The 22913-nt window shown below is 46.8% G+C and overlaps 1 protein-coding gene across 2 annotated transcripts; it reads left to right on the forward strand.

The window, feature by feature from the left end:
• The first annotated feature begins 1286 nt into the window (after nucleotides 1-1286).
• Nucleotides 1287-22235, forward strand: ERLIN2 (ER lipid raft associated 2). 2 transcript variants are annotated; one of them, XM_056860490.1, is made up of 12 exons: nucleotides 1287-1333; nucleotides 5029-5150; nucleotides 5823-5904; nucleotides 8623-8669; nucleotides 10521-10582; nucleotides 12365-12490; nucleotides 12979-13052; nucleotides 13697-13755; nucleotides 14932-15023; nucleotides 16207-16296; nucleotides 20077-20156; nucleotides 22044-22235. In XM_056860490.1, the coding sequence occupies exons 2-12, from the start codon at nucleotides 5044-5046 to the stop codon at nucleotides 22230-22232; spliced, it is 1008 nt and encodes a 335-aa protein (XP_056716468.1). In that variant the 5' UTR covers nucleotides 1287-1333; nucleotides 5029-5043; the 3' UTR covers nucleotides 22233-22235. The 2 variants fall into 2 exon arrangements, with proteins under 2 accessions (XP_056716468.1, XP_056716467.1); XM_056860489.1 differs by having other exon boundaries at nucleotides 1331-1416.
• The last annotated feature ends 678 nt before the right edge of the window (nucleotides 22236-22913 follow it).

The following is a 22913-nucleotide window of genomic DNA, read 5'->3' on the forward strand; positions in this document are numbered from 1 at the left end:
ACTTTGACTCGTACCCTTTCTGGGACGTTTTGATTATTTACCCTACTGGGGAAATTATAAACCTTGTGGCTTCAATCCTTACCCGGCATGGGAACGTATATACATGACTGTACAAGAGATTTTTGAAGGACCGATGAAGAGTTGCTCTTCTGAGACTCGAAACGATCGTCTCCTCATCCTGCATGTGAAGGCTCCACTTCTCTTCTTTGGATCCCTCACATTTTGAGGGAATACATCCACCATAGATGGACTTTTTATAATTAGAACCTTGGAGCCACTCTCTGCTGTTTGTATATAGCCACAGTATTTATATTGGATGTTGTATGTTGTATATTGTGTTGTATTTATGTAAACACTTGTTACTTTTTGGACTTTTTGTAGCATATTAAATTTGTACCTTTGCACAGTATTACATAGTTCGCTCCTGTACTAAGTTCCCTATCCTTTGATATTGATACAGTGGTGCTTTTTTCCCCTCCCACTTCCTGGAGTTGGCAACCCTAAGGTGTCACCATCTAATCTCACATATTAAACACAACGCGAGCAGCCAATAACAAGGCTTCAACTCGATGCAGCACGGCCGGATCCGTTCTAGTCCCGTAAATGTAGAAAAGGGCAAGAGACCAGTAGCACCTTAAAGACTAACAAAAATATTTTCCGGTAGGGTATGAGCTTTCGTGAGCCACAGCTCACTTCTTCAGATATGGTATCTGAAGAAGTGAGCTGTGGCTCACGAAAGCTCATACCCTACCGGAAAATATTTTTGTTAGTCTTTAAGGTGCTACTGGACTCTTGCATCTGAAGAAGTGAGCTGTGGCTCACAAAAGCTCATACCCTACCAGAAAATATTTTTCAAAAAAAAAATATTTTTTTTGTTAGTCTTTAAGGTGCTACTGGACTCTTGCCCTTTTCTACTACTGCAGACAGACTAACACGGCTACCCACTGTGAATAGTCCCGTAAATGAAAGTGATGTAGTGTCTGAAACAGGGACGACATGACTATGAAAAAAACCCAAAACAAAAGCCGTTTCTTTTAATTCACCGGCCTCGACAGTCTTTCCTAAATTCTTCCCTTACCGCGTGTGACCACAGTTCAGACGTGACCGTGCACACGGGAAGGAAAGTGAAAACTTTCGCGTCGCGGAGCGCGCGGCGGACCCCGTCCCGTCGGCGGCGGCTCCCTAGCGCCCTCTGCTGGAGCCAGCGCTGGAACTGTCAGGCAAAGGAGAGGGCGGAGACCGCCGAAGCGCGTTTCACGAAGGCGGCGAGCCGTGATGACGTCGACAGAGCGACACCCGGAAGTGGCGGGAGTAGCTGGAGAAGGCGGTCGTGGTGAGTGTGAGAGGCGGAGGCGCTTCCTTCCTGCCTCACTCGTGGCTCTGAGACTCCCCCGGCAAAGTTCGCGGCGTCCTCCCGTTTACAGGACTTCTCTTACTCCCCCCGCCTTGGTCTTCTCTTTTCTCCCCCTCCCCAATCGCTAAGCCTATTTAGCTTTCTTATTTGCTTTGTGCTTCCTACAGGCTTAGAGCCACGTGCTTCATTCCTGGCGTAGCCGGGTGGGCTTATTTTCTTACTTTCCTTGTGCCTTTTCCCAGTCGCCTTCTGTTCCTGAAAGGAGGGGAACCCTAAATGGGACCCTTTAGGTGTGTATAGGTCTTCTCTAGTAGAAAAGGGCAAGAGACCAGTAGCACCTTAAAGACGAACAAAAAATATTTTCTGGTAGGGTATGAGCTTTCGTGAGCCACAGCTCACTTCTTCAGGTATGGTATCTGAAGAAGTGAGCTGTGGCTCACGAAAGCTCATACCCTACCAGAAAATATTTTTTGTTAGTCTTTAAGGTGCTACTGGACTCTTGCCCTTTTCTACTACTGCAGACAGACTAACACGGCGACCCACTGTGAACAGGTCTTCTCTGTTTTGCCCCTGCAACAGATGAGGTTAGGAGGCAGTAACTGACCCAAGGTCATTTAGCAACTTAACGGTGCATTGGGGATTTGAACCTGGACCCCTCTCCTAGCCCAGCACCCTAACCATTGCACCATAATATACTGGTTGGTTTCTAACCTTTTAAAAATTATTATTATTGGTCTCCCTGCCCTACCCAGTCCCAAGCCCCTCTTGCTCCTTAAGGTACAGCCCCTAATGGTGCATGGCTTATACTTGTCTGCCTGCCATGTTTTCTTCCCAAATGTTCAGGAGCTCAGGGAGTTGTACGTTGTTCTCCTCTCTCATTTAATCCTCACAACAACCTTGTAAGGCAGGTGAGACAGAGCAGGTGACTGGGCCAAGATTGCACAGCAGAATGAAGTCATTTTTCAGCCTCTTAAAGGGCAAACCCTCAATGAATTTTTTAGAAGCTTCGCAGATTGCCTAGCAGTATATGAAAATGATAGAGAGGCAGCGTTGTGTGGTAGTACATACACTGTTCTGAGCATGTTGGAAAGATGTGACAAAGTTGTGATAGATTTCATGTGTGCAGTAGCAAAGTCTATTTTGTCTTGCATGTCGTTGTTCCGTGTTCTTGCCCTTATCTTTTGGTGTTTGTTTATGGTACTGTCAAACCTGTTTTGTTTTTATTTTGCATATTTTGATTCCCTGCTTCCCGGTATTCCCTTTTGTAATCTCCAGCATTTCATAGATGAATTTAGGGGGTAAAACCAATTTTCAAACCAAAGATTAGGCCTCTCCCCCTCTAATAGATATTGTTCTAAGCTTTGCCCTGCCTGCTGACACTGTATTCATTGCTCAGGCAAAAGCTTGTCCTTTGGTAGCTTTTCAAACAGGGTGTGGTCCTAAATGGACCATAACCGTTTTCACTTAAGCTCTTTATTCTTTCCATGGAGCTCATTGTATCTATTATAAAACAGCTGCAGTCAGACACTTTCAGTTGCATTTACTATCTGAAGAACTCATTTTCAATTACATTTACTATCTGGAGAGGCAGTTACGTGCGGGGAATGGAAGGGAAGTATTGCACTGGAGTTGTGTACTTATGTGCATGTATTTAAATACATATTGGCTTTAGTGTAAATGAAACTTCCTTTCCTGCTTAAATTCTAGAGAACTGAAACTGGAAGAATTGTAGTGTTCATACTTTTCTCCCCTCAAAGCCACCTCCTGAATTGCCTAAAAGAGCAGAATTGGCATGGTGTTCTAGGGCCATGTACCAGGAAATTAGAGGTGGCCCCTGGTAAGTAGGGAGAGTTGGAGCAGTTGTCTTTACTTTCTTGCTGTATGAGGGAAAGGCCTGTTTTCTTCATTTAATGGTGTAGCAAAGTCATCCTATTTTATTATATGTCTGTCCTAGGAGAGTTTTATTCAATGCGCTTCATGAATGCCAGGTCTACACCCTGAGAAGGGCTGCTCTCCCTTTAAGGTTAGCATAATAGACAGAACTTCTGCAAGTTCTGCCTGTTCAGGACACAGTGAATGCAGCCATTACAGGAGAGGCTGCTCCTGGTGGCGCTTTCTCTCCTGTCCAATTCTTGTGTGTGTGTGTAAAGTGCCTTCAAGTCGCAGTCCAATTCTTACAGTTCAATTAAACATGCAAACCTGCCTAGTTCAACCATCTAGCCCCAGTACTGATTATCAGGTACCAACCATTAACTCTTCAAAACTGCAAGCAGAAATCTTTCCCAGCTCTGGTACCTAAGAGCCATATTGCAGCAAGTATGTTTGTAACATAGTGCTTGGTTGCAGACAATGAACTGTATGGTATACTCAGGATGGTAGATGGAATCACGCAGATAGGTGTAACGGTCACTGGTTTTCAATATAAGGTGGGGAGGGGCTGTGGCTCAGTGGTAGAGCATCTGCTTGGCATGCAGGAGGTCCCAGGTTCAGTCCCCGGCATCTCCAGTTAAAGGGACTAGGCAGGTAGGTGATGTGAAAGACCTCTGCCGGAGAGCCACTGCTGGTCTGAGTGGACAATACTGACCTTGATGGATCAAGGGTCTGATTCTGTATAAGGCAGCTTTATGTGTTCATGTGGTGCTTATCCAACCACCATAGTTGCGCAGTGCTGTCCAGAGACGTGTGGGCCAGTCCGTGCTTAGTTTGGTGTCGAGGTGAAAGTGGCTGAAGTCTTGGGTGGAATCTTTTAAGAGCTCCCTCTCCGTGTATCCAGATGATGAAAACATCACTGATAGACCTTAAGTGGAGGAGAGGCATTTGTGGGTAGGAGCTGAGGAAGTGCTATTCTAAGTCAACCATTAATACATTTGTGTACTTTGGAACCATGTGACCTCGTGGCTGTGTCATTAAACCCAAAGATAAAGGATGTTTCCAAATCTGAAGTAATTACGGGTGAGGAAAAAGTAACAAAGCTTGGTAGCAAGGCATGCTATGTTATTAAAAGATATTTCAATCATACATACACACTGTTTTACCCCTTGAGGGGGAACCCACAGCATCTTAGAAAGTAATCATTGCAACAGCCCTGTGAGGCAGGTTTAATCATTGCAGCAACCCTGTGAGGCAGGTTACACTGAGAGAGTCTGGACTGAGAGGCAGAAAAGCTTCTCCCTGTCCACTCTCTCCATACTATGCATAATTTTATAGACCTCTATCATGTCTCCTCTTAGCTGCCTTTCCAAGCTAAACAGCCCTAAGGGTTTTAACCGCTCCTCATAGGGCAGTTGCTCTAGTGTCCTGATTATTTTGGTTGCTCTTTTCTGCACCTTCTCAAGCTCTGCAATATCCTTTTTTAGGTGTGATTGAAGGCCAATTCTCCAGTAGACCAGTTGCTAGAGGCAAGGGAGGTGTCTTTCATACTGTACAAACTTCCAGAAAATTTGGATTGGCTTGCACTAGATGTGAAGTGCCAGCCTGGGTGGATCTCAGCCCAATCTAGGAATGAAGGGGCGTTCTTGCGTATAATTTCTTACTCTGTCGTTGAACTCAGCTCCAGAGCAGGGCATCCTGCCCCCCAAGCCAATCCCCCCCCCACAAGAGCAACAGGTCTGGTGTCACACAAAATTCCACAGCACTCCAGAACTAACCAGTGTTCCCCCCTTTTTTTCCCCTAGGTGGTATTCTCAGGGATGAGTCAGCTGGGTGCCATAGCAGCTCTAGCTGCTGGCCTGGTGGCTACTGCTCTTTTTTCTGCAATACACAAGATCGAAGAAGGGCACATCGGCGTTTACTACCGGTACGTGCGCGGGCTGGGTGGAAGCGCTGCTGTATGTATGTCATGAGCCGGCACAAGGTAGTGGTTAGCATGTCAGGCCAGGACCTGGGAGAGCCAGGTTCAAATCTTTGCTTGGCCTTGTAACTCACTGGGCGGCCTCGGGCCAGGCGCCGCCTCTCAGGGTTGTAAAGACAAGTGCTGCAGCGCTGAGCTTGCAGGAAGGGCAGGATGAAAGTGTTATACCTGTTTAATATACAGGCCAGAGGACTGAGAAGCTGATGGGGAATGTTATCCCATCATCTAGTTCATTGGTATGCCTTTTGGGTATAGCGACCCACACATTCAAATGTACTTGGTGCAGCGACCCATTAATTTATTGTCACATGACCGTAGGTTTTTGACGGTCATCATTTTTATGCATTTTAATTTGCTGGTCAGTAGCTCATGAGTCAGCAGAGCAGACTTAGTTATCGTTAAAAATGAAATGGAACAATGCAGGCTTTATGATAACTGGTGTGCAAAGTCTGAAAAAGGCAGATGGGTATTTTATCACAAATACATTACCATTGATAGAAGGCATGGATGAATGAGCTGTTAGGTGGATAGCATGGCATTTCTGAAGTCTGACGCTGGACCAAGTGTTATGGCATTCCCTGATTTAAAATATGCACGTCTCTTTTTTTCCCACTGCAGGGGAGGAGCTCTCCTGACCTCCACCAGTGGGCCTGGCTTCCACCTCATGCTCCCCTTCATCACCTCTTATAAATCAGTGCAGGTACCTTTCTCTGTGATATTACTGAAGGAATGTAGCACACGCATACTGGTGTTCATTAGTGCATTGTGGTTCACATCCCTTTTTATCCTATCTTACCCTGATTGCTGACAACGGGGTGGTCAGTTACTGTGGATGTGCATCCCTTACTTATTTCTCTTCCAGGATGGCAGATATTCTCACTTGTCATAGGGCAGGGAGGGGATGCTACATAATATGGGCACCTTTTTTTGGTGACATTTTGCAAACTTTAGAATTCCATGCACACGCTTGTCCCTCCTGTATATGAAAGCTTTTAAACACCAGCATGGTATAGTGGTTATGAGCAGCGGACTCAAATCTGGAGAACCGGGTTGGCTTCCCCACTCCTGCACATGAAGCCTGCTGGTTCACCCTGGGCTAGTCACAGTTCTCAGAACTCTCTCAGCTCCACCTGCCTCACAAGGTGTCTGTTGTGGGGAGAGGAAGGGAAGGCTATTGTAAGCTGCTTTGAGACTCCTGAAAGGTAAAGATAAGCGGCATATAAAAACCAACTCTTCTTTTGGTGGATATCACAAGAAGTGGGAGCACAGATTGTGACCTGGAACCAGGGACTGTGGCAAGGAACTTGCACTAAAGAAAAGAATTTTCCTCTGCTAGTACTTTGAGAAGCTGCATCCAATCCTATATCTGTTAAAAGCATTTAAGGAAAACTGCCTCTATGTGTAGATTTTCTTCATAACTCTGAGGACTAGCTCCTTTTAAAAAAAAAGTCTTTGCCAGGTTCCAGTAAGTGCTCAAAGCAGCAGCTGACCAAATATCCATTGATCTTGACTGATGTTGACTGATGAGTGTGCCAGCAACGCAGAGCAGGCACAAACTTGGCAACACCTTCCTTTAGAACATTTGGGGCAGCTGGGTTGGAGTGCGGAGTTGTGGTTTGGAAGCTTCTCCAGCAGAGCTTCCATAAGGTGATCATAATGCTGGGAAGCCCTAGCGGCCTGCAAATAACCTGGAGAGTGAAGAATAATGGCCCTCAGTATTTTTAATTATCTTTATAGTCTGCTTGAATTATCTTTATAGTCTGCTTTTCTCTCTCGCAGGGACCCAAAGCTGCTTACAATAAAGGAAGGATAAAAACCAGAATCAAAGGGGTGGGAGGCATCTTTGAGTGCCAAGCAAGTCTTCCCTCCCTCTGCTAGTGGATCTTCCACCCAGCAGGAGGGGAAGGGAAGGAGACTGTAAGCCGGTTTGAGTCGCCCTTAAGTGGTAGAAAAAGTCAGCATATAAAAGTCAACTCTTCTTCTTCTTCTTCAGCAGTAGGCTGAAGGATGAGAGCTCTTTTGGCTCTGGTCCTTTGACTTCTGCCCAAGGGCTCATATTTTTGAAAAGCGCAAAGGAGAACCAACTCAACAAGATGAGATACGTCTGCTTTCAGCCAGCAGGCTCTTCCCCTGCCAGAAGTACAACAGAATATAATGGTCACTGGCCTTTTTGAACTGCTCTCAGTTAGGAGAATGAACATGTGTGGGGGCGATGAGCTTGCTGCTCTGAGCCCACGTTTGTTCTTCCCCCCCCCCTATAGAACTGCGGAAAAGGCCACTCTGAGGGTGCAAAGCAGATAAAGCTAGAAAGCAACAGCATTCTCATGTGCATGGTCACAGTCGCTTCCTTCTGGCATAATTTTAGCATGAAAGGCCCTCAGATGGTATTATGTTGTCATAAGTGGCTGTGAGGTTCACTTGCCCTTTTGCCTGGCTGAAATTTATCCGACGCCCACTCTTTTCTTATCTGAATCGGATCTGAACCTTCTCAAACAAAGCTTTGCACATTTTCCCAAGGAAGCTTATCTTCTAGATTCGGCATCTGTCAAGCCTGCTGAACGAGTTTGGCTTGTGTGGTTTTTGTTGTTGTTGAGCAATCTTTGGACGGTGGCATTAGGGTTGCTCTCTGCTCTGCCGAGTGCCAGATAAGGGCCGGGGGGATCGATGGCAGCAGATTTAGTTGGATTGTGGCTGAGCAAGAATGTTCAAGGAGAGGGAGAGCTGGCTGGTTTGGATATTTGATTTTTCTTTCCCTTTCTTGCATAACAACCCAGAAGAAAGTTTCAGAGGGTAATCACGTCGGTCTGCAGTAGAGCGGTTAGATTTGAGTTCAGTAGCACCTTAGAGACCAACGAGAGTTTCAGGGTATAAACTTTCAGAATCAAAACTCCCTTTGATTCCAGCGTGGTGTAGTGGTTAAGAGTGGTAGTTTGAAGCGGTGGACTCTGATCTGGAGAACCAGGGTTTGATTCCCTGCTCCTCCACATGAGCAGTGGAGGCTAATCTGGTGAACTGGGTTGGTTTCCCCACTCCTACACACGAAGCCAGCTGGGCGACCTTGGGCTAGTTGCACTCTCTCAGCCCCACCTACCTCACAGGGTGTCTGTTGTGGGGAGAGGAAGGGAAGGTGATTGTAAGCCGGTTTGATTCTTCTTAAGTGGTAGAGAAAGTTGGCATATAAAAACCAATTCTTTTGGAGTCAAAGCTTACAACACCCCCTCTCACCTTCTGACTAGAATAAAAGGACTCAGATCTTCATTTCTACTCATGTCTGATGAAGGGAGCTTTGACTCTCGAAAGCTTATACCCAGAAAATCTTGGTCTCTACTGGACTCCAGTCTAAATGCAGAAGTGCTGCTTAGCGGAGCAGAAGCAAACCTTGCCAGGTCCTTTCTAAACCTTTTGCTTTCTCTTGCAGACAACGTTGCAGACAGATGAAGTAAAGAATGTTCCATGTGGTACTAGGTGAGCCCTGACTTGGCCCTCAGTCCTCCCCCTTTTACCTTTGTCCTGCCGCAAACAAAGGCTGGCTTTGCATTTGAAATCTGGGGCTGTTCCCCTCATCTCCGTGCAGTTCCCTCCCCCTCTTCATCAAATGAGAAGGGGTGGGTGGGACAGCAGCACTGCCAGCAAGCGGTCTGCCCTGCAAGTGGCTGACCCAGAGGGCAAGCAGGGATGTGTAGGATTCCCCCCCCCCCCGCATGTTCCCACTTGTAAGAACATGAAAAGGAGAACTGCTGGTTCAGACCGTTAATCCATCTAGATTAGCTTTCTGTTTCCCACACTGGCTTGCCAGATGCCCACAAGGAAGGGTGCAAAGCATAGAATCAGAGTTGGAAGGGGCCACCAGGGTCATCTAGTCCAACCCCCTGCACAATGCAGGAAATTCACAACTGCCTCCCCCACACACCCCCAGTGACCCCTACTCCATGCCCAGAAGATGGCCAAGATGCCCTCCCTCTCATGAACTGCCTAGGGTCATAGGACCAGCCTTGCTGACAGATGGCCATCTAGCCTCTGCTTAAAAACCTCCAGGGAAGGAGCGCTTACCACCTCCTGAGGAAGACTATTCTACCAAGGAACTGTTCTAACTGTTAGAAAATTCTTCCTGATGTCTAGACGGAAACTCTTTTGATTTAATTTCAACCCGTTGGTTTTAGTCCGACCTTCTGGGGCAACAGAAAACAACTCGGCACCCTCCTCTTTATGACAGCCCTTCAAGTACTTGAAGATAGTTATCATATCCCCTCTCAGTCTTCTCCTCTTCAGGCTAAACATACCCAGCTCCTTCAGCCTTTCCTCACAGGACTTGGTCTCCAGACCCCTCACCATCTTTGTTGCCCTCCTCTGGATACGTTCCAGCTTGTCTACGTCCTTCTTAAATTGTGGTGCCCAAAACTGAACACAATACTGTAGGTGAGGTCTAACCAGAGCAGAGTGCCTGAGCATCCCCTGGTTAAAACAAAATCCAAGAAGAGAAATGGCATAATTCCTCTGGATTTCTTAGGAGCAATTTATATCATCTGGTGGTTTCAAACATTCCTTCTTTTTACAACAAAAAACCCTGAAGATACCTATATCTGCCACTAGGTGGCACTAGTGCTGGCTGTAGCAATCTGGGTAGCCAGCAAAAGATGACAACCTGCTTATAAAAACAATTGAATATAAATGAATTCTGAAAGTGCTTTGTTGTAATTTCCCCCCCCCTAAATTCTGGATTAATGGGACAAATATTTAGCTGCAAATTCATGTGAATGTAAGTGGAATGCTCTGTTACTTTAGCCATAGGCCACTGCAGAAGCCTTCCTGCATGGTTTGTGGGAAATATTTGAAGTGGCCTGTGGCTTAAATAATTGGTTTGTTCCCACTGTATTCTATTTGCAACGTCTTCAAAGTCTAGTAGCACGTCATCTTATTGCTAATAAGATCTACCAAATATACACAAATGTGCACATGAAATTGGCACAAGCAAGCTTTCTTTGTTTTCGGTGTAACCAGGGAACAAGCCTTGAAATTCTGGAAACTGAAGACATGTTGATTTTTAGAAGTTCTGTGATCAGCTGGGTCTTATCGCAGTTCTGCAAATTGGATCCAGCCAGTTTTTTCCCTCCGTCTCATCCAGTTCCTTTGTAAAAACTGAAATTACTGAAATGCATATCATGAGACAGACGATCTTGCCTGTTCTTGGTCAGCTGCATTGTTTTAGAGTCCACCTATGCAGCACCTATCCATTTCCAAACCTGGCTCCTGCTCTATTCCCGTCAAAGCCTCTTATTTAGTGCTCACCCCTGTTCTCTCTCTCTTTCTCCTTTGCAGTGGGGGAGTAATGATCTATTTTGACAGAATCGAGGTGGTGAATTTTCTGATCCAAAGTGCTGGTGAGTTGACGATGCCAAATTGTGCTTTCAAGAGCCAGCCTGATACAGTGGTTAAGAGCAGGTAGACTCTAATCTGGAGAACCAGGTTGGACTTCCCCACATGCAGCCTGCTGGGTGACCTTGGGCTAGTCACAGTTCTCTCAGAACTCTCCCAGCCTCACGTACCTCGCAAGGTGCCTGTTGGGGGGGCAGGTAGGGAAGGCGATTGTAAGCTGCTTTGAGACTTCTTTCAGAAAAGCGGGGTATGAAAACCGACTCTTCTTTTTCTTCTCCTCCTCCCTGGGCTGTGGCACAAAGAAGTGTGCATGAATTATTGAGGCTGGAGTTACCACATTAGTGGTAACTTGCGTCCCTTCTGGAATTCCAGTACCCCTTGTGGCGACTGCCACCCCTTTGCCTGCCCTTTCATCAGCACATTGGAACACACAAAGAGGTGAAACCGCCTTCGACTGGACCATGGACGAGCCTTAATTTGTAACGAGTAACGAGCCAAGAAGTTCACGGGCTCCCTTCCTTTCCTCCTCTTGTATCATGCCATGATTTTTTTTAAAAAAAAACTTATTGGTTTGCAACACGTCCCGATTCATTGCTGAATATGCATGGGGCTGTCGTTATACCAAGTCAAACCGTTAGTTTAGCAAGCTTTGTACGCAGCAGGTTTCCAGGGTCTTATGCAGAGGTCTGGCATAATAATAATAATTTATTTATATGGTCACTGACCAGCAAAAACAAACAACCACAGAGGTCTGGCCTCACTAGCTACCTACTGGAGATGATTGCGATTTATAGGGGAGGGGCCTCGGCCCAAGGGCAAAGCATCTGCATGCAGAGGCTGCCTGGTCCAAACCCAGGCAACTGCAGTTAAGAGGGTCAGGCAGGAGATGATGTGAGGGAGACTGTGGAGAGCAGCTTCCAGTAACAGCTGACAGTGCTGAGCTTGGTAGACCAGTGGTCTGATTTGGGACGAGTCGTCTTTGTGTGCTAGAACATGGAGCAGGCATTCTGTCCTCCCTCTTAAAGTGCAAGTCCTTTAAACCAGAGCTCAGTCTCATAAGAACGGCCATGCCGGATCAGACCAAGGCCCATCAGGTCTGGCAGTGGCCAACTAGGTGCCTCTAGAAAACCCACAAACAAGACGACTGCCACAGCATCCTGCCTGTGTTCCAAGGCAACTAATATACTAGGCATGCTCCTCTGATCCTGGAGAGAAGGAAGGAAGGCAGGCGGGAAAGAGGGATGGAGGAAAGGAAGGAAAATAAGAAGAGCCTGCTGGATCAGACCAAGGCCCAATCAAGTCCAGCAGTCTGTTCACACCACAGCCAACCAGGTGCCTCTAAGAAGCCCACAAACAAGACAACTTAAGCAGCATTATCCTGCCTGTGTTCCAAAGCACCTAATATAACAGGCATGCTCCTCTGATCCTGGAGAGAACGGGCATGCATCATGACTAGTCTCATCCTAGGATCAGACACCACCTGCAGGCCTCTCTGCTCTGCTGCCTGAGCTATCAAAGGACCGACTTGAAGGTTCTAGAACAGGAAAGCGGAGTAGGATGGGCTCCCTTGGATTGCCTGCCTTTCAAAAGCGAGGAGGATTTGAAGCGGGGTTCTGTTACATTGCCCCAAACATAGCCACGTTTTTGTCATCTGCCAGCCAGTGGTGCAGAGAATGGGGAGCAAGGAACCACCTCCTAGTTCGAGCCTTGCAACGTCTGACATTTGCAAAGCCGTGATGGGTGATACGAACCTCCGAACTCATTGCCCTCTTTCTCTCTCTCGCTAGTATATGATATAGTGAAGAACTACACTGCAGACTATGACAAAGCCCTCATCTTCAACAAGATTCACCATGAACTGAATCAGTTCTGCAGCGTTCACACTCTCCAGGAAGTCTATATTGAGTTGTTCGGTGAGTGACTTGGTGCAGAGGAGGTTAGCTGTAGAACTCTGACCAGCGTTGGTTTGCTTCATGCAGACGTTGTACGCAGCTTGTTCTCTGACCCCAGGTTTCCAGCTAATCTACTCATTTACCCGTTTGGCACCTTTACACACTCCTCGTCAAACAGTATGGAGGGGAATATGTCCCGGGGCTTGGGCGTGTCCATTGGCATAGGTTTTGGGGTTTTAATTAGGGAATCAAGGAGTAAGATGACTGGGGAAAGCACTGGCAAACCACCCCATAAACATAGTCTGCCTAGTAAACGGCAGGATGTGATGTCACTCCGTGGGTCAGGAATGACCCAGTGCTTGCGCAGGGGGCTACCTTTACCTTTAAGGAGCAAGAGACTCCTCTTTCCTTTCTGTGCTTAATAAGATGTTCTGTATTTTATCCTTGTGGCTAGCCTCTTCGTACCATCCTCTTTAAATCGTGTAACTCTTTGTTCAATACTTTACCAGATCAGATTGATGAGAATTTGAAGATAGCTCTCCAGCAAGATCTGACAACCATGGCACCTGGTCTCATCATACAGGTACGGCAGAATCTTGAGAAGAGGCACTCTTGTCCAAAACTGGGCAGAAGATCGGAAAGCTGCAAGCTTAGACTTACTGTTGACCTCCTTGCTCCTCTGGTAGACCAGCTTTCTGTTTGTTTGGTGTTAAGGTTTGGCCCAGAGGAGGGGATTTTCAATTCCTCGTTTTGCACGGTTTGCAACGTTGGGTTCCTCTTGCCTCAGCCCAGCAGTGGATAATTTTGGGTGAAGGTGGACCGTGGGTGCCCTTGTGTCTTGGTCACATTCTCAGCTCCTAAGTTACCCTCTTTGATAAGCTGGGGAGGTCTCGGTGGTTATTGACGAGAGTTTGTGCCCTGCGATGCCTCCCCAAACAGAGGGGCTTGGCCAGTTCAGGGGAATCCACGGTAGCCCTCGCCTTTCAAGAGCAAGCATCTAGAAGTAAGTGCTGTTCCTCTGCTGCTTGAAACCAGGTCAACCTGATCAGCTGCCGCTTCGAAGGGGGATTGCAGGGGTGATACGTTGGGAGATGTAGGTTAGGATGCTGGAGGCACAGGGATCCTTCCAGAGACTGGGTAGTGGCTCATTCATTTCGTTGTCACAATTCAGTATATACTGTTCTGTGTCTCCTTCCTTCCTTTATCCTCTCTTTCCGTCTTACCCAGGCAGTGCGAGTCACAAAGCCAAATATCCCTGAATCGATTCGGAAGAATTATGAACTTATGTAAGTGTTAAGAATTCTCTTTGGCTGCCAGAATGGTGATAGCTGCTAGTGTAACTGGGTTGAGATAATTCAGTTTTGTGCAACACAAACTTGCGCAAGGAGTCTCCTTTTCAGTATGACATCCAAGTTGGTTTCCTGAGAACCTCCTTTTTTAATTAAATCAACATTGTGGGTTGTACCCTTATGGGTACATGTGGGAACGCTGTAGTTGGTGTCTGCCTAATGTCCTAGAATTCAGGAGACTAAGCTTTTGTTCTTACACTGTTGTTTCCAGTTGTGTTTTCCCTCTGCCTCTCTGAAATTCCAGAGGCTCATGTTGGGGTGCAGAATAAAATATTCAGATGCTGTTTGCAGAATTATTTTGTGTTTGGAGTTTGGTTTGTTAGCAGACATTAATAACTGTTCCTAAGGAAGAGGGGAATACTGCTGTCTGTCTTAGCTAAGGTAGCTGTAGATTGCATAGTCCTGGTTGGGGTATCCTTAAACTGTCCATTACAAACAGTGACCAACATGGACCTAAGTACATTACTAATGCTTTTCTGAATATATGGCATTGGCCACCATCTGAGGTGAGAAATGGGCTTAGATATCACATTGTTCTGATCCAGTAAGACTGTTCTTAAGATCTTGGGCTTACCTGGCTGGATTTATTTGCCACTTTCCTCCTGAGTGTCTGTCCCATTCATTAATGAGTCCCATTGAGTGCTTAGAATTGCATGTGTGTGTGTGTAAAGTGCCATCAAGTCGCAGCCGACTTATGGCGACCCCTTTTGGGGTTTTCATGGCAAGAGACTAACAGAGGTGGTTTGCCAGTGCCTTCCTCTGCACAGCAACCCTGGTATTCCTTGGTGGTCTCCCATCCAAATACTAACCAGGGCTGACCCTGCTTAGCTTCTGAGATCTGACGAGATCAGGCTAGCCTGGGCCATCCAGGTCAGGGCTAGAATTGCATAGCACTCTGCTTTAGCCTTTCCATATCCCTTTCCTAGTCTGAATTAATGTGATGCCCAAACAGCAGACAAATCTTTATTGAGCCTTTGGAGGCATGGGGTGGGCCGCTGGTCTCTTTGGCCCTTGAGATTCTCCAGCGGCCCACCCGGACTAGAGCATCCTTCCTCTCAAAGCGTTGAATCCTGCATCGGCAATTTACCTCCTGATCCGTTTTGGTCCCTCCAGGGAGAGCGAGAAGACGAAACTGTTGATCTCGGCTCAGAAGCAGAAGGTGGTGGAGAAGGAGGCAGAAACGGAGCGCAAGAAGGCTGTCATTGGTCTGTGTATATATCTGTGTATAGATATATATAGCTAGAGGCTCCTTATTTACAGTCAGCCGTGTGTGTGAGGCAGAGGAGCAAAACCTCAGGAGGTTGGAGTCAGTGAAGCTCCAGCTGAAGATGCACGGTTAGGAAGAGGTGATAGGAAGGCAGGGTCACAAAAGGCTTTGTGTAAGTTAAAAAGTTGTGGGTATGGTGGTTTTATCACATGGATTGCAACCTGCTTCTTAAGACCAGAGCTCTGTCACTTGCACCAAGCTCAGTGCATCCCAGCAGGAGAGAGATGGGCGTGACATAGAATACTCAAAGCACCTCTGGCTGACTCAGGCCACCTAGCTCCATATTACCTACTTTCCAGGCTCTATGGTACAGAAGAATCTTTTTCCCAACGCTTTTAGCTGGAGATGCCAAGGACTGAACCCGGGACCTTCTGCCTACAAAGGGCTCTAGTGCTACGACTTAGTTCCTCTTTAAGAGGATTGCTCTGTTTTGAAGTTATGGTTGTTAATATACAACAGGTAGTTAGGAGCTTACGGGCTCACCCATTTGGAGGTATGCTTTCTCCCATATCAACTTGACAGGCAGTTGAGAAGTACCATCAAGTCCCTGTTAAAGGTTCCATCTTATGGCAAGGCTAGATCAGCTTCTGCGAGAAGCAGGACCTTCTCTGTCTCAGCCCCAGAGCTTTGGACTGCCTTCCTTTGGAGAAATTCACTGGGCTCCCATCTCGACTTGCCCGTTCTGCCTTTTGGTTGCTGATCTGTTTAGCCTGGTTTATCTCACTGCATTTTTTTTGTTTTGTTAATTCATATTTTTTTAATTGTGAGCTGCTGTGAGATTTTGAGAAAAAGTTTTAAATAATGAAAAGTGTTTCTTTTAATTGGAGAATTGTAGACATGAATGGGAATAGAGATTGCATGTAGTTAGAAACACGGGCTCACCCTTATAAAGGGAGAAGTGACTTGAGACAGGGGAGGAGGGCAAGCCATTTGCAATCTCCTCCTTTCTGCTGGGAAGTCAGGCAGGCTTGTAGAGGCTTTCCAAAGCTCTTCCATTAGAAACGTGCAAGTGTGCAGCAGGTGATTTAGTTTTGCCAGGTCTCTTACAGTAGCAGGAGGTCTTTCAAAAAGACTGTAAGAGCTGGTTCCTCTTGACACTGAGCTGTTCCCTTCCTCCGCAGAGGCTGAAAAAATAGCACAGGTAGCTGAGATCACGTACGGGCAGAAGGTGATGGAAAAGGAGACCGAGAAGCGCATCTCCGAGATTGAAGGTAAGCAGCTGCCTGGCTAGGGATTTGAGCAAAGCACAAATCATGGCATAGCTGCACATGGAGGAGAACGAAGTGGTAGAATGGGCTGTGCCACTTCAGACTGCTGGTGGGAGAATTACGTTTTCGAATGCTTCCCCACTGCAAGTTTAAAAAATAAAAACAGAACATCAGGGGCAGAGATTCTGCCATCTTTCTCCTTGCTGTGCTAGTTTTCTACTTACACAGAGTTTGTCTTGGGGGGAGGGGTATAGGGGAGCATTGAAGAATGTGATCCTGCTCTGGTGTAAGTTTGTGTCTGGGAGGGGCTTCCCCTTCTCACAGATGAGTAAACTGGGCCTCAGAAAAAGAAATCGGCCTGGTTGGCTCCTATTTATTTATTATTAGATTTATATCCCACCCTTTCCTGACTACTGTCAGGCTCAGGGCGGCTTTCAACAAGAATAAACATTTAAAATACATATTATAAAATGTAAAACTTTATACATTCTAAAATTCAAAGAGGTGCCCTAGCAATAATCCGACAGGAAGGAATAATCATCGGGAAGGGACGGAGAAGAAGGTGAGGGAAAACACCGAAGCCAGCTAATTAAGTAAGGAAAAGTCTAAAATGTTGAGTAACAGCTGATTTACGCCAGTTGTGTCTATGAGACTGCGGTTGGGCTGTGGAATCCATAACAGCTAAACAGGAACTGAACAGCAGCATCTCAACCCTCTCACAAAGCAATGGTCAAAGAGTAAGAAGTCAACATAGTATTTTATAACCCGAAAATGCTTTGGATTTCTAGACACTGGATGGCTGATACAAAACAAGCGTATTGTAGATCTGTGCGGGTGATGCTCAGTTGCACATTTGGTGACTCAAGCAGTCTCTGTGACAGAATCTTCTTGGAAACAGACGCTGCACTTGTGCGCATTGGTTTGTTCTCCCCACGTTCTTCTCTCCCAGTTCTGTTCCTCAGCTGCCTCCTCAATACCCTTTTTTCCTACATGTGCTGCTTCTGCAAGCTAGAAGAAGAATGGCAAATATTTTTGCTTCCTTGGCCAGAATCTTGGTTTTGTTCTGTTCTTCTAATACAGATTTGGGGATTCTGTACATGTGGCTCTAACATATCGGGCAGTCCTGGATGTCCTGGCGTTCTGCACATTTATCGTTTTTCTGTGCAAGAAGAATGCATGAAATAAAACATAGCAAAAAGCACAAACAAGAAAATAATCAACCCTTATAGCCAGTAAAAAAAAAACAACCCCAGCAAACACTTGAATCCAAGCTCAAGCCCAATAAAAGCATTGCTCAGCAAAAGTGAATCCCAGGAATATACTTTGATATCAGTAAACTCTGATCAATCAAAAGGCTTGGATCCTGTTGAAGTACAGTGATAAAAGACAATTTCCTGAACCTTGCAAGAGAGGACGCCCTAACAAGCCACCTGTGGCCGCCATGGGGGCTATCACCAAGAAGGTTGTCAGTCTGGTGGAGGCCAATTGTACCTCCCAAAAGGAAGGAACCTCTCTGATGGGGGAGAAGTTGGGGCAGATTCAGCTGGCAGACTTCGGTTGGTGCACAAATCCAGCAGCTGCAGTGGTGTTTGGGAACGGCTGGTTATGTCACATTCGCTTCCTGCCACTGTCCACCTGCAAGGAAAAAACAACAGCATTCAGCAGCTTGTTCCCTTTGTTTACCTACGTGCCCAGATTCTTGGAGAAATTCTTTGCCTGACCACCACTGAGGGAGCCCTGCAATTGAGAAGTACCATCGAGCATTAAAGATGCTATCTAATGGCAAGGCTAGATCAGCCTCCGTGAGAAACAGGACCTTCTCTGTCTCAGCCCCAGAGCTTTGGACTGCCTTCCTTTGGAGAAATTCACGTGGGCTCCCATCTCGACTTGCCTGTTCTGCCTTTTGGTTGCTGATCTGTTTAGCCTGGTTTATCTCACTGCATTTTTTGGGGGGGGGATTAATTCATATTGTTTCAATTGTGAGCTGCTTTGAGATTTTGAGAAGCAGTATCAAAAATGTTTTAAAGAGCAAAAAGTAACATTTTCATTGGAGAACTGTAGGCAGGAATGGGAATAGAAATTGCGCGTAGTTAGAAATATGGGCCCACCCTTATAAAGGGAGAAGTGACTTGAGACGGGAGTCTCGTTTTGACTTTCCTTCCCTGCCGTGGAGATCACCCAGTACTTTATGGTTGTGACTTAAAGGGTTTCCCCTCCCTGTTTCTGTTGTTCCTGTTGTCAGGCAAGTTCCCAGACACGAGAAAGGCCCTGCCAGGCAGCCTCCGAGCAGCGTGTCCCTAGATCCAATTAGGTTCATTAAGGGCCTTGTCAAGCTTTGCAGTGGCTCCACCGTCGAGCCAATTAGCAGTTTACAGATCAGCGTGCTCTCATTAGGCAGTCCCCAGCAGAGCTCGGCTGGCTTTCTTTCTCATAAAGGCACGTTGCCAGGTACCAGGCCCTCGATGCAGCCCCATAGGAGCCGGAGGCCCGGCCGTGCCCCCTAGGCGAGGAGCGTTGGCGTTGTCCCAAACCATTCCAGCTGCCCTTAACAAGCTGACTGTGACTCGTTCAGCTGTCAGGTTTGGTTGCGGCTGCCCTCCCAGGAAGCATGAACAGGAATGACCAGCCTAATGGACTGATGTGTTTTTGAAACAGCCAAACACCAAAGGAAAATGTCAGGCTGGGTATTTTTTTAAAAGGCAGTTCTTATAAGGATTGTTTTTAAAATTGGGCTTTCTTGAAAAAGGGTTCTCAGCACGGTAGTTTGCAGCATCACTGAGTGACAGCAGCATTTTACAGCACAGGCTTTAGAATTATGTGCAACGAGTTGGAACTCGTCTGTTCCTGAGACGCATCAACTGGAGCAACAGAATAGAGATGTCATGTTTTAGAGGGAGAGCGAGTCGGCATGATGCCCCTTCACGCTGTCCGACGGTGATTGCTACTTGTGGATGCCCCTCAAGACACCTGAGAACAGTTACTTTTTAACTCTAGAAGAAACTTTAGTTTTCTATTTGAAAAAATTCAAAGGCAGAATCCAGTAAGGGCTGTATCTCTGCACCTGGCCTAAATAGAGATTTGAGACTTCTGGACCATTATAATTGCTAGCTCTCAGCAGGACTGCCCGCCCCTGCTCTGGATGATGTTAGTTGATTCTTTTCATCATGCTGTTTCCATGTTGTAGTCCTTCACAGATGTTTACAGGCATAAAAGGTAAAGGTAGTCCCCTGTGCAAACCCTTTTAACCAGCATTCTATTTGTGTATTAAAGACTATTAAGGTAAAGGTCCCCTGTGCAAGCACTGGGTTATTCCTGACCCATGGGATGACGTCACATCCCGACGTTTACTAGGCAGATTTGTTTACGGAGTGGTTTGCCAGTGCCCCAGTCATCTTCCCTTTACCCCCAGCAAGCTGGGTACTCAGCTTAAAGATTATTAGAAGCCATCAAAACCCTACAAAAACAGCAGTGTCGTTAGCAGCTGACTAGACAGGGAGTAGCTTCTGCTAACAAGATTCTACCACCAAGCAGGCCATGTCCTTATATTTTGCTTCCTTTCCTCCTTCAAATTCTCTACCAACTACTGCCCATCAGTATCCTACAATTCCCATCTTTCCCTCTTTTCAATCGAAATTACTCCAGGGGTGGGCTGGAAGTTACAGTCAGAAGTTGCCAGTCATGAAAATGCATGCCAACTTTTGAAGCCACAAGCAGATTTTAGAAGAGAGATTCCTGGATCGCTTGTGGCTTCCCTATGTTTAGGAGTTTCTTCTCTTCTGACAGATGCTGCTTTTCTTGCCCGAGAGAGGGCAAGAGCAGATGCTGAATGTTACACTGCCTTGAAGGTAGCAGAGGCCAACAAGGTAAGAAACCCAGTTGGGCTGCTAAAGTCTTGGGGCGCCAGGTGACCCACGGTGTGTAGCTTGCAGACCCACAAGCTGGTCTAGTTCTCACTGAGGTGGTGAACCTGTGTCTGGGCAGTACCGTTTCAAGCAGAAATTTGCATGATTTAACAGCGCCTCCAGATGAGAAAATTCCTGTTGATCGAAAACTGCCTTGGCAGGGAGGTGGCCGAGCTAGAGCACTTCTTTTGATATTTAGATTCCAACATCCAGGGTTTTTTTCCCCCTGCCTGTATGAACCATAGAGTTGGAAAGGGCCATACAGGCCATCTAGTCCAGCCCCCTGCTCAATGCAGGTTCATCCTAGAACATCCCCGACAACTGTTTGTCCAGCTGCTACTTAAAGACTGCCAGAGATGGTGGGGAGAAAGCTCACCACCTCCCTAGGTAGCTGATTCCACTGTTGAACAACTCTTACAGTAAAAACATATTTTCCCTATATCCAGCCAGTACCTTTCTGCCTTTAATTTAAACCTAGTGTTGTGAGTCCTATCCTCTGCTGCCAACAGCTATCAGAGATTAATTATACTGGCATGGTGATTTATGAAGGTTTTTTTTTTTAGTTTAGCTGTTAGTTGCATATTCTGTGTGCTTTTGAGTGTGGTTTTGATGAGCTTGGGGGAAGATGGAACAGAAAATTTTAAATACCAGATGGTTCTCTCAGCTACGGGTATGCATACAGCCTAGGGTTTGTTTTTTTAAAAATGCCTTGACCATCAGGCAGAATCCAGATAAAAAGAGTGTATTGTGCTTTAAGTTCCCTGCAGAAGGATTCAGGTAAATGCACAAGTCCAGTTTAGTTCCCCAAAAGGAACCCAAGGAAATACCAGCTGTACAACTAAGTGGAAGAGTCCCCTCTCTCCCTTTGGAAGGCCCCCGGTTCAACTTTCGTCATCGCCAGTTAAAAAGTTCCGTGGTGGCGAAAGCTGAGAAAGACGGCTAAGGCCAGGGCCGTGGAGAACTAGTGCCAGACAGCATAGGCGGCAGTGGGATAGAAGGGTCAGCGATCCGATTTAGCAATACATTTTATATGCCTGTGGGGGTTTAAGCCCAAGGAAAGTGGCGTGTAGATTTTGCTTCCTGGCTCAGTCAACACGTGGCCAGACTCGTACCAAGAACCGGGTGCAGCAGCCAAGAGGCTGCTTCCACGGAAGCTGCTTGTACCTTTTTGTAGGGCCTCACGCTTCGTGCTTTGAAACACTAAAGGTAAATTAAAAGTTCAGCTAGAGAGATCCTCTACTATGGATTGCACTACAGAGGCCATAGTGTTTTTTACTGATGATCAGGGCAGTAGGCGAGTCTGGGAACCCCGCGATCTGAGGGCACTAGCTACCACCACCTTCCAGTATGTCTCCTTTTTCTTGGACCCTGCCTGTCAGTTATCTGTGCCACATGTCATAACCCAGCTTGACATCTTTGAAGAAGTGGGGGAAGTAGTCCAGGTGAAAGAATTCCTCCTCTGAGAGCCAGCATGGTATAGTGGTTATGAGCTGTGGACTCTAATCTGGAGAACCAGATTTGATTCGATGCTCCTCCGCATGAGCGGCGGATGCTAATCTGGAGAACTGGGTTGCTTTCCCCACTCCTGCATATGAAGCCAGCTGGGTGACCTTAGGCTAGTCACAGCTCTCTCAGCCCCATTGACCTCACAGGGTGTCTGTTGTGGGGAGAGGAAGGGAAGGTGATTGTAAGCTGGTTTGATTCTTCCTTAAGTGGTAGAGAAAGTTGGCATATAAAAACCAACTCTTCTTCTCTTTTACTACACTTCTCTGGGTGGAGGATCTCCATCGCTGTCACAGTACCCCTGGCTCCTAACGTGCTCTTTCCTTCCTCCCCCTCTCCCGGCAGCTGAAACTGACCCCAGAGTACTTGCAGCTGATGAAATACAAGGCTGTTGCCTCCAACAGCAAGATCTATTTTGGCAAAGACATACCCAACATGTTCATGGACCACTCCGGGAGCACCACCAAACCTTCCGAAAAGCAGGCCGAAGAACTGAGGGAGGAGAACTGGCTCGGAGCGGGAGACAATTTATGAGTTCGAAGCTGTCCAAAAGGAGCAGCTCGGCCTCCGTTCAGCTGAGCATCGCGGACTCCACGCCACTCTCCTCAGTGTGATTTCTCTGTCTTGTGGGATGCTGGAGAGAACCAGTGGGCAAAACCTTCTTTGTGCTCCAAAGGCTGGCGGCAAGCGCACAAAGGGGTTTGACTTCCTCCGGGATTTCCAGAATCCTTTGTTCTCAGCAGTTAGATTCACTGTTGCGTTTCCCCTTGTGCAGGCTGAGAAGGCGACCCCAGGGTCCTGCGTTCCTCTTCTTCGGTTGCCTCTGCAGCCTGTTTTAATCAAATGAGCACCTTCAGTTTCATTGGGGGGGGGGGTTAGGAACTGGGGCTGGAGAAACCGTCCCTGGTGAAAATCTGCGGTGTCACTTTGAATGCCACAGATGCAGTCCAATAGGCAGGTAATCGTGTTTCCAGTAAGTTCAGGCATTTTCTCTCTCTGCTTGACAGGGCTTAGAGGGCTTTGCAGCTCATTTTGTATAACGTATGCAACGGACTGTAGGTTTAACTGTCATGTGCTATTCTTGAAATGATTGAACACTTCGATTTCCCCTGTCGCGTGTGCTGCTCGCATACTCGCCCATCTCCAGGAAGGTGCTATGCTTCGGATTTAGAACACAGCCACACTACAAAGTGCAGACTTGGCATGGAGATTCAT

The sequence above is a fragment of the Euleptes europaea genome, chromosome 14 (genome assembly GCF_029931775.1).
Source record: "Euleptes europaea isolate rEulEur1 chromosome 14, rEulEur1.hap1, whole genome shotgun sequence".
Classification (NCBI taxonomy): domain Eukaryota; kingdom Metazoa; phylum Chordata; class Lepidosauria; order Squamata; family Sphaerodactylidae; genus Euleptes; species Euleptes europaea.